The 12,265-nt window shown below is 40.5% G+C and overlaps 1 protein-coding gene across 1 annotated transcript; it reads left to right on the top strand.

The window, feature by feature from the left end:
* The first annotated feature begins 3,426 nt into the window (after window positions 1-3,426).
* LOC106094255 (uncharacterized) lies at window positions 3,427-7,759 on the top strand. The gene is made up of 3 exons (XM_013261458.2): window positions 3,427-3,555; window positions 3,637-3,757; window positions 7,603-7,759. The coding sequence occupies exons 1-3, from the start codon at window positions 3,471-3,473 to the stop codon at window positions 7,703-7,705; spliced, it is 309 nt and encodes a 102-aa protein (XP_013116912.1). The 5' UTR covers window positions 3,427-3,470; the 3' UTR covers window positions 7,706-7,759.
* Window positions 7,760-12,265: the final 4,506 nt, after the last annotated feature.

Here is a 12,265-nt window from a genome sequence, read left to right as displayed (position 1 = left end):
ACTGTGTTGTAAATGGAATGACTAAATGAATATCCCCCTATCCTATGGTGGTGGATATAAAAAAGTATTTTGCGTCGTTAACTACGGTTCACTGTTGTCTGGTCCCAGGGTAAATTTCGTAGCTTTTAATGATATTTTGACTTTCATTTTATATTTTTGACTTTAATAACAAGCGGCAATGTTAAGGATTTATGAACCTACCATTTAAACTACAAAATACTTAAAATGAAGAAAAATATTTTTCACCACAACCCTGAAAATTTACTAAAGTTGACTTTATATCTATTGTAGGCCATCCTGGTCAATGTGATCTAGTTTTATCACCCGACGAAGTGAGAATCTCAAAATAGGAAGGTTTGCGTGTGACATGTCAAAATGCCGAAGGGTTAACTGAACCTGCTGGGTGAATACCAATTAAGGGGTTATGAACAAATTTGAATACTTTTTTAGACCCCGAAGAAAGCTGTTGTATTTGTGTTCACTGTAGGTATTTAAAATTTTATAATTCGCTAAACTTTGGACTGAAATGTTGGTAGACTAAAAGAGAAAAGAATTTTTTTGATGCAATAAAAGTACAGTTTAACGATTAAAGCGGCCATACGATTTTTTTGTTACCGCTTTTTAAGTATGATGGCCTTAAGCTTCAAAGTGATCTTTAAAGAAAAATTAGCATATGTATTAAGATTGCATTTTTTTATACCTGCCACCATAGAAAGGGGGTATACTAATCTAGTCATTCGGTTTGTAACACCTTCAAATATTGATCTGCGACTCCACAGAGAATATATATTTTTTCTAAGTTGATGTAGCCTTGTCTTCCCGTGTGTCCGTCCGGATATTAATCCGACCCATGCCCTTATGGGCATACATCTAAGCCAGTAATCGATTTGTTATGCGTTCTGCATACCAACAAGTAAAAGCGTGCTAAATTCGGCGGGGCCGAATCTTATATACCCTTCACCATGGATAGCATTTGTCGAGTTCTTTGCGCGGTATCTCTTTTAAGGCAAACAAAGAATATTGAATAAAAACAGTTATGCTATTTTAGCTATATCAAGTTATAGTCCATTTCGGACCATAAATGAATTGAATGTTTACTATTGTTGAAGTTATTGTGTAATATTTCAGTCCTTTCGGATAAGAATTGCGCCTTGTAGGGGCTCAAGAAGCAAAATCGGGAGATCGGTTTATATGGGAGCTGTTGCAAGCTATTGATCGATTCAGACCATATTAGACACGTATGTTGAAGGTCATGAGAGAAGCCGTTGTACGAAATTTCTGCCAAATCGGATAAAAATTGGGCCCTCTAGAGCCTCAAGAAGCCAAAATCCTAGATCGGTTTATATGGCAGCTATAACAGGTTATGTACCGATTTGCGCTATACTAGGCACATATATTAGAAATCGTAACACAACACCTCATGCAAAATTTCAGCCAAATCGGATAATAATGGCGCGCTTTAGAGCCTCAAGAAGCCCTCTACAGGCTTAAGAAGTCAAGATCACAGATCGGTTTATATAGCAGCTATATCTTACCATACTTAGCACAGTTATTGAAAGTCATAACAAAACACCTCGTGCAAAATTTCAGCCAAATCGGATGAGAAGTGCGCCCTCTATTGGCTCAAGAAGTCAAGATCCATGATCGGTTTATATTACAGCTATACCAGGTTATGAACCGATCTATACCAGATTATGAACCGATTTGAATTATACTTGGCACAGTTGTTGAAAGTCATAACAAAACACCTCGTGCAAAATTTCAGCCAAATCGGATGAGAAGTGCGCCCTCTATTGGCTCAAGAAGTCAAGATCCAAGTTCGGTTTATATGGCAGCTATACCAAAACATGGACTGATTTGGCCCATTTACAATTCCAACCGACCTACACTAATAAAAATTATTTGTGCAAAATTTCAAGTGGGTAGCTTTACTCCTTCGAAAGTTAGCGTTCTTTCGACAGACAGACGGACGGACATGGCTAAATCGAATCAGAAAGTGATTCTGAGTCGATCGGTATACTTATCAATGGGTCTATCTCTCTTCATTATGGGTGTTACAAACAATTTCACACCTGTACCACAGTAGTGGTGTTGGTTATACAAATAGATCAATTTGGCAATTAAGGATCTGATACCCTTTAAAGCCACATTTATTAACCGATTTCCCTCTAATTGCGCACAATATTACGCACCCTGGTATCAGTACCAAGTATGTTTTGAGATCGGACTATATTGAATTGCTTGGAATTAGGGAGTCATATAATCTCTTGGGCGGGTGCGAAGTCTTTCCGGCGGAGGTCTTTACGGTCCTGAATGAAGGAAAGGACCGCTAGCCAGGACTGGACCGGTGTTGAGCACAGATAATGCCACGCAATCAGCGAGCCCTCCCCTGTGCGTGACCTGATGCTGCGAGTTACAGGGTAGCAGGGGCTTTGACCGAACAGGGCGTAATTGTCCAGGGCTAAGGAAGCATGACTACAAACAGGTGTCCTGACTGATATACGTATCAGAAAACTGCGTAAGAGCCAATATTTGACACTCAATAGACCCTTATGAAAAACACTCTACAGACACTTATGTACTGATACGATTCGGCCTAGCCGAATCCTAAATTCACCTTTACTTGTTATTTGCCTTCTTATTGCGGAATACCTCTCCTTTGTTTGGAGCATTGATGCTGAGTGCAGTATAGGGTATGTATGCCGGATTCAGTAACATATCGTCATACCGGTTATCACAGTGGGGTTTGTAGGTGGAGGCTTTTGATAGCCAAGTTCGAAATTAGCAGCGTATTCAATGGAGTGGGTAATAGTTTCATATTGCATTCAATTTAAGCAATTCGGTCGGTCGGGCGGTATATTAAAATGTCACGACTAGAAAGTCGTGACATTTTAATTCGCATGAGGTGCTAAGTCATAATAGGGCGGCAAATCAATATTTCAAGATTTTGCAAATCGAATGAGCCGATTAATATACTCCCCGTCCTATGATAGTGGGTATAACAAGTAAACAAAGTCAATGCTCGGCTGGACTGAATTGTATTGGGTTGCCCAAAAAGTAATTGCGGATTTTTCATATAGTCGGCGTTGACAAATTTTTTCACAGCTTGTGACTCTGTAATTGCATTCTTTCTTCTGTCAGTTATCAGCTGTTACTTTTAGCTTGCTTTAGAAAAAAAGTGTAAAAGAAGTATATTTGATTAAAGTTCATTCTAAGTTTTATTAAAAATGCATTTACTTTCTTTTAAAAAATCCGCAATTACTTTTTGGGCAACCCAATATATACCTGTTGTTTACTAATAATGATTTTACTCTTATCTATCTGCAATAAAAAAAGCAAATTTTTCTAAATAAGACCCTGTATTTAAAGGTCAACAATACAATTTAGCAGATATTTGCAATTCAATATAAAATCATCTCGAATCTTGATAGAAGGCATAGTTGGAATCAGTTCGCAATTAAGACAACATCATGAAATTATTTTGCTTTGCTTTGTTTATGGCATTGTTTGCTACAGGTTTTGCTAGTCTCTTGCATGGAGTTTTCAAAGATGATGGCAAGTTTGATGCAAATTTAAGTTTTTTTTTTTCCAAAAAATGCATGTAATGATGATTTCGTTTTTTGTTGTATATTGTAGCCCATCCTGGCAAATGTGTTTACAAGGGTCTAGTTTTGGCACCCGGTGAAGAAGGAAAAGTCAAAGGAGAATGTTTGCGTGTGACGTGTGAAAATGCCGATGGATTAACAGAACTTGCTGGGTGAGTATTAAACTCTAGAGAAGCTCTGATTGAAAAATTCAATGGCATACATGGTGTTCCATCGAAAGAAGATTGAGACAGTGTACTCCTGACCTACGAAACTCCCCCTTTGTCATTCCGTTTGTAACACCATCTCATGTTTATGAACAAATTTTACTCAAATTTGGAACAGTGAGTTACACTAGACTCATTGGCATTCACATTCAAATATGCAGATTCTCAGTCCATAAAAGGTCCATATATCGAGGATTTCGGTAAATTTAGACAGGGAGTTGAAAATCAGATTTGAACATCCTATATATAACAAGTAAAAGAGTGCTAAGTTCGGCCGGGTCGAATCTTATATACCCTCCACAATGGATCGCATTTATCGAATTCTATGCGCGTTATCTCTTTTAAGCAAACAAAGAATATTAAATAAGAACTGTTATGCTATTGGAGCTATATCAAGTTATAGTCCGATTCGGACCATAAATTAATGCAGAACATTGTAGAGGTCATTGTGTAATATTTCAGTTCATTCGGAAAAGAATTGCGCCTTGTAGGGGCAAAATCGGGAGATATGTTTATATGGGAGCTGTATCATGCTATTGATCGATTCGGACCATATTAGACATGTACATTGAAAATCATGAGAGAAGCAGTTGTACAAAATTTGATCCAAATCGGATGAAAATTGCGCCCTCTAGAGGCTGAAGAAGTCAAGACCCAAGATCGGTTTATATGGCAGTATATCAGGTCTTAAGAAAACACCTCATGCAAAATTTCAGTCAAATCGGATGAGAAGTGCACGCTCTAGAGGATGAAGAAGTCAAGATCCATGATCGGTTTATATGACAGCTATACCAAATTATGAATCGATTTAAATCATACTTGGCACAGTCGTTGGAAGGGATACCAAAACACCACGTGCAAAATTTCAGTCAAATCGGACGAGAATTACGCCCTCTAGAGGCTCAAGAAGTCAAGACCCAAGATCGGTTTATATGGCAGCTCTATCAGGTTATGAACCGATTTGCACCATGCTTAGCACAGTTATTGGAATTCATAACAAAACACCTCGTGGAAAATTTCAGCCAAATCGGATAAGAATTGTGCGCTCTATTGGCTCAAGAAGTCCAGATTGGTTTATATGGCAGCTATTATATCAAAACATGGACCGATTTGAATCATACTTAACACAGTTATTGAAAGTCATAACAAAACACCACGTGCAAAATTTCAGTCAAATCGGACGAGAGTTGTGCTCTCTAGAGGCTCAAGAAGTCAAGATCCACGATCGGTTTATATGGCAGCTCTATCAGGTTATGAACCGATTTGCACCATGCTTATCACAGTTATTAAAACACCTCGTGGAAAATTTCAGCCAAATTGGATTGGCTCAAGAAGTCAAGATCGGTTTATATGGCAGCTATTATATCAAAACATGGACCGATTTGAATCATACTTAACACAGTTATTGAAAGTCATAACAAAACACCACGTGCAAAATTTCAAGAAGTCAAGATCCACGATTGGTTTATATGGCAGCTATATCAAAACATGGTTCGATTTGGCCCATTCAGAATCACCACCAACCTACACTAACAAAAAGTATTTGTGCAAAAATTCAAGCGGCTAAAAATTAGCGTGCTTTCGACAGACAGACGGACGGACATGGCTAGATCGATTTAATATGTCATGTCATGATGCAGAATATATATACTGTATGAGGTCTTAGACGAATATTTCGAGGAGTTACAGGAGATACAGAATGAAGAAATTAGTATACCCCCTTCTTATTGTGGAGGGTATTTAAATTTACGATTTCAATCAAGATCATTATTTCATACTATGAGAACAATCCATGGTGGTGTGTTCGCAAGATTCGGCCGGGTTGAACTTACCATATTTTTATACTCACCACCGAGGGAAGGGTATATTCATTTTGTCATTCCGTTTGCAACACATCGAAATATCCATTTCCGACCCTATAAAGTATACATATTCTTGATCAGCGTAAAAATCTAAGACGATCTAGACATGTCCGTCCGTCTGTCCCTCTGTCTGTTGAAATCATGCTACTGTCTTCAAAAAAAGAAATATTGAGCTAAAACTTTGCACAGATTCTTTTTTTTTGTCGACAAGTAGGTTAAGTTCGAAGATGGGCTATATCGGACCATATCTGGATATAGCCCCCACGTAGACCGATCCGCTGATTTAAGGTCTTAGGCCAATAAAAGCCACATTTATTATCCGATTTTGCTGAAATTTGGGACAGTGAGTTGTGTTGGGCCCTTTGACATACTTCGTCAATTTGGCCCAGATCGGTCCAGATTAGGATATACCTGCCATATGGACCGACCCTCGGATTTAGGGTCTTAGGCCCCTAAAAGCCACATTTATTATCCGATTTTACTGAAATTTGGGACAGTGAGTTGTGTTAGGCCCTTCGACATCCTTTGTCAATTTGGCTCAGATCTATCCTGATTTGGATATAGCTGCCATATATACCGATCCTCCGATTTAGGGTCTTAGGCCCATAAAAGCCACATGTATTATCCGATTTTGCTGAAATTTGAGATAGTGAGTTGTGTTAGGCCCTTCGATATCCGTCATCAATTTGTCTCAGATCGGTCCAGATTTGGATATAGCTGCCATATATACCGATCCTCAGATTTAGGATCTTAGGCCCATTAAAGCCACATTTATTATCCGATTTTGCTGAAATTTGGGACAGCGAGTTGTGTTAGGCCCTTCGACAGCCTTCGTCAATTTGGCTTAGATCGGTCCAGATTTGGATATAGCTGCCATATAGACCGATCCTCCGATTTAGGGTCTTGGGCCCAAAAAAGGCTTATTTATAGTCCGATGTCGCCGAAATTTGAGACAGTGAGTCAAGTTAAGCCCGTTGATATACTTCTGCATAATGGCACCGATCGGTCCAGATTTGCATATAGCTGCCATATAGACATATCTCTCGGTTTTAGGTCTTGGGTCCATAAAAGGTTCATTTATTGTTCGATTTCGCTGCAATTTGGGACAGTGAGTTGCGTTAGGCCCTTCGACATCGTTCTTCAATTTCACTCAGATCGGTCTAGATTTGGATATATTGGGTTGCCCAAAAAGTAATTGCGGATTTTTCATATAGTCGGCGTTGACAAATTTTTTCACAGCTTGCGACTCTGTAATTGCATTCTTTCTTCTGTCAGTTATCAGCTTTTACTTTTAAGTTTGCTTTAGAAAAAAAGTGTAAAAAAGTATATTTGATTAAAGTTCATTCTAAGTTTTATTAAAAATGCATTTACTTTCTTTTAAAAAATCCGCAATTACTTTTTGGGCAACCCATAGATCATATAGACCGATCTCTCGATTTAATGTTTTGGGCCCATAAAAGGCTTATTTATTGTTCGATATTGCCGAAATTTGGGACAGAGAGTTAAGTTAAGCACCTCCACATATTTCCGCAATTTGGTCTAGATCGATCAAGATTTGCATATAGCTGCCATATAGACCGATATCTCGATTTAAAGTCTTGGCCCCAAAAAAGGCGCATTTATAATCTGATTTAACTGAAATTTGACACATTGACTTATGTTAGGCTTTTCGACATCCATGTTGTATATGGTTCAGATCGGTTTATTTTTATATATATATGACTTGTAGTTATTAGTATTTGGTCCAAATCGGATCATATTTCGATATAACTGCTATGGGACATAAGGTATGCAAATTTCACCGGATTTTGATGAAAGGTGGTTAACATATATACCCGAGGTGGTGGGTATCCAAAGTTCGGCCCGGATGAACTTAACGCCTTTTTACTTGTTACTTGTTTTAAATCAAATTTTTTTTCTTTATTTTAGCTGCCCAGTGCAAGGGGTAGAGCCCCCTTGTAAATTGGGAGATTACGTTAATCTTGATGCCCCCTATGGAGAGTGCTGTAAAAGACAAATCCTATGTGATTAGAGTACGAAATTGTAAAAATTTACAAAAATAAACACTATGCATTTACAAAACAAAGAGAAACTTCATTTAATTACCTCAATAGAGGGTTGATCAACTTTAAGTTTGGCTTTGAATTTTGGTGTCGCGAACACTGTGACACCTTATCTCTTGATTAACTCCAGCGCATGACAGGCTGCAAACAATTTCCATCAATGCCAGTACTTTTACATCAGTCTTATCTGTGCCCATGACCATGACGGAGGACATAGACAATCATATTAAGGAACGTAAGATATTACGAGCGCCTGGAGAGATCGCTCCTTCGTACATGACATAAAAGACAAGTTCGTTGAAAGTTCGCGAAATAAAAGACAAGTTCGTTGAGATAGATGTTTAACCAATCGCAGAAGTCATCAATGGGTGGGGGCCTGATGCCATGATCGGATAATCGTCCGCATATGATACGATTTCTATGCCGTCTGGAAGGGGTGGAATGGGGAATAGGTAGATATCACCGAGCCTCCCTATTTCACCATACGGTTCTTCGATTTCTTATCCCTAAATTCCACAAATGACTGGCAACCCTACAGATAATTCGCGACCCAGCCGTTCAGGCCTGACTGAAGGGACGTATTGGCGATGTACTCAAAGAGTTTGGCATGACGGATGCCTTCGCTGATTGGCCTGGGTTGATTGAAGCCATGGCAAATGTACCTGTGATGGCATGCAGAGCAGTTGTTTTACTATACAGTCTTCGAAATCCATGCTGATGCTCGGCTAATGGGAATTCTCCAACGAGGCTTGGGAGGAGTACCCCCTCAAGCGTCTTGGCTAATGGTGAAAGTAGGGAGATCGGTCTGTATGACTCCCTCTTACTCGGATCCTCTCCAGGCTTCATTAGATGGATCACCCTTCCCATCTTCCAGACATCGGGTAATATAAGAGAGTTCAAAGACAGGTTGATCCAGATTCTTCAGCATCAGTGTAGAGATTCCGTCGGGGCCCAACGCCTTGGATGACTTGGCACCACGGATAACATTCATAACTTCGTCCATGGTAAATTGTGATGGCTGTCCATCGGCTCGGAGACCACGGATACGACGAATGGCCCTTCTCCTTGCCCTGTCACTTTCGGGATGCACAATAAATTGATGGGTGAACAACCTGGCGCACCTACGGAACAGTCACGGTTATATTGCCAAAATTGACTGAAGTCCTATTGTTCCGTCTACCGGGTTACGAGAGTGACTTTGACCACAGCTTGCCTAAACCGGTACTTCAGTTACATTGTTCCAAGTGTTCCAGCTAGAAATTCCGCTTAGGTTCGTCGCCTACCCTGTTAATTTCCAGATTCAGCTCGCTGATTCCAGGGTGAGTGGGGTCCCTCCAACGAATCCCATCACGCTCGTCTGCGAGTACCACTGGGGCGCACTTAGGGTATTCGACCGACTGGTATAAAGCTAGCGGCTGCTGTATTAATGATGTCTCGGAATTTCCAGCACATTTGGTGCCAGTTCACTGAAACGGCGATTGGTGTACTCTCTGAAGCAGATCCAATTGGCCTTCTTTTGATTGATAAACGTTTGGCGCTCAGAGGTTTTGAAGTCGGGTGTTCGGTCGATGGTGAGAATTATGGGGAGGTGGTCTGATCCCAAAGAAATAACGGCTTGCCAGTTACGTCACTCAAGAGATCAGGGGATGCAATGGAAATGTCTGGCGAGCTGCTACACTTCTTCGTAATCCTAGTGGGGCCATCCTCATACACCATGCAACACGTGGAGCCTTCAATCTGTTTTGCCAAGGCTATGCCCCGCTGATCGTTACATAGGGGAGAACGCCATGAAACGTGATGCGCTTTAAAGTCTTCTAATACACGACGAATATGAGCAGACCAGAGTAGCCCACTTATGTCGGGCTTGTACGCTTGGCCATTAACTTGGTCAAAACTACCAACGGGTACACGTTGTATGGTTCTATCTCGGCTGTACCGCACTTCCCGGCCCTTTCCAGGCACTCAATGTTGGGGTTACTAGCGCCAGGCGCAGGAGAGATTGGCCTGTACTGCACGGAATGGTGTTTCACGAAGGCAAATCCCCCACCTCCATTTCTTATGCGATCTTTACGTAGCACATTGTATCCGTGACAACTGTGCAAGCCGCAGGAGTTGGTCAGCTTTGTCTTATGGATCGCTGCAACCAATATGATCTTCCGACCCATAAAATCCTCTATCTTGATCTTGCCTCTCAGACCATTGCAATTCAATTGCATTATAGATACACTTCCCGGCATTGGCCTGACAATAATGGGGCTAGAATGCTGTGGATGCGTATATTGCCGCACGGGAGTGGTCGGGGCTGTCACATATTCCGAGGACGTAGAAGGCGACGCATGTGACCCACTGCTGTCTATGTTATGCAACACATTCAGTGTGACAATACTCCAGTAGTGACGTAAGGCCACAGCAAGACTTCTTGCACCCTGGTATGCGCAATTTTCGTCCGATTTTGCTGAACATAGTATTCTGTTTTGACTCCCATCAACTGTGTGAAGTACGGTTCATATCGGTTAAGAACTTGACATAGCTCCCATATAAACCGACTTCTTGAGCCCTTACAAGCCGCGATTTTTATTCGATTTGGCTGAAATTTTGCATATAGTGTTCTGTTATGACTCTCTATAACTGCGACATGTATGGTCTAATGAGCAGGTTAAGTTCGAAGATGGGCTATATCGTATTATATTTTGATATAACTCCCATATAGACCGATCCGCCGATTTAGGGTCTTAGGCCCATTAAAACCACATTTATTATCTGACTTTGCTGAAATTCGGTACTGCGAGTTGTTTTAGGCCAGTCAACATCCTTCTTTAATTTGGACCAGATTGGTTCAGATTTGGATATAGCTGTCATATAGACCGATTTTTCGATTTAAGGTCTTGGACCCATAAAAGGCGCATTTATTGACCGATTTTGCCGAAATTTTGAAGGGTGAGTTCTGTTAGACCCATCGACATTATGGCTGCCATATTAACCGATCCTCCGATTTAGGGCCTTAGGCCCTAAAAGCCCCATTTATTATCCGATTTTGATGAAATTCGGGACAGTAAGTTGTGTTAGGCCCTTCGACATCCTACGTCAATTTGGCCCAGATCGGTGCAGGTTTGGATATAGCTGCCATTTAGACCCATTTCACGATTTAAGGTTTTGGGCCCATAAAAGGCGCAATTATTGTCCGATGTCGCTGAAATTTGTGACAGTGCGTTCTGTTAGGCTCTTCGACGCCCTTCTTCAATTTGGGCCAGATCGGTCCAGATTTGGTTATAGTTGCCATATTGACCGATCCTCCGATTTATGGTCTTAGGCCCATAAAAGCCACATTTGTTATCCGCTTGTGGTGAAATTTGAGACAGTGAGTTTTGTTAAGCCCGTCGACATCTTAAGTCAATTTGGCCCAGATCGGTGCAGGTTTGGATATAGCTGTCATATAGACTGATTTTCCGATTTAGGGTTTTGGGCCCATAAAAGGCACAATTATTGTCCGCTGTCGCCGAAATCTGAAACAGCGAGTGAGGTTAAGCCCCTTGATATACTTCTGCAATATGGCACAGATCGGTCCAGATTTGGATATAGCTGCCATATAGACCAATCTCTCGCTTTTAGGTTTTGGGGTCATAAAAGGCGCATTTATTGTCTAATTTCGCCGAGATTTGGGACAGTGCGTTGTGTTAGGCTCTTCGACATTTTTTTGCAACTTGGCCCAAATCGGTCCAGATTTGGATATAGTTGTCATATAAACCGATGTCTCGATTTAAGGTTTTGGGCCCATAAAAGGCGCATTTATTGTCTGATTTCGCCGAGATTTGGGACAGTGCGTTGTGTTAGGCTCTTCGACATTTTTTTTGCAACTTGGCCCAAATCGGTCCAGATTTGGATATAGCTGCCATGTAGACCGATATCTCGATTTAAAGTCTTAGCCCCATAAAAGGCGCATTTATAATCCGATTTCACTGAAATTTGACATAATGACTTATGTTGGGCTTTTCAACATCCGTGTCCTATATGGTCCAGATTGGTTTATTTTTAGATATAGCTACCATACTTATTAGTATTTGGTCCAAATTGGAACATATTTCGATATAACATAAGGTATGCAATTTTCACCGGATTTTGATGAAAGGTGGTTTACATAAATACCCGAGGTGATGGGTATCCAAAGTTCGGCCCGGCCGAACTCAACGCCTTTTTACTTCTTACTTGTTTACACAAATTCCTTTCATTTGAGTCCCATGTTGTCGTTATTGATCTATTGGGTTGCCCAAAAAGTAATTGCGGATTTTTTAAAAGAAAGTAAATGCATTTTTAATAAAACTTAGAATGAACTTTAATCAAATATACTTTTTTTACACTTTTTTTCTAAAGCAAGCTATAAGTAACACCTGATAACTGACTGAAGAAAGAATGCAATTACAGAGTCACAAGTTGTGAAAAAATTTGTCAACGCCGACTATATGAAAAATCCGCAATTACTCTTTGGGCAACCATATATCCATTTGGCGGTTTTTGGGGGTAAGAATTCTAGG

Source organism: Stomoxys calcitrans, chromosome 2 (assembly GCF_963082655.1).
Source record: "Stomoxys calcitrans chromosome 2, idStoCalc2.1, whole genome shotgun sequence".
Classification (NCBI taxonomy): domain Eukaryota; kingdom Metazoa; phylum Arthropoda; class Insecta; order Diptera; family Muscidae; genus Stomoxys; species Stomoxys calcitrans.
The sequence above is the reverse complement of the archived record's forward strand: the minus strand, read 5'-3'. Positions and strand labels throughout refer to the sequence as shown.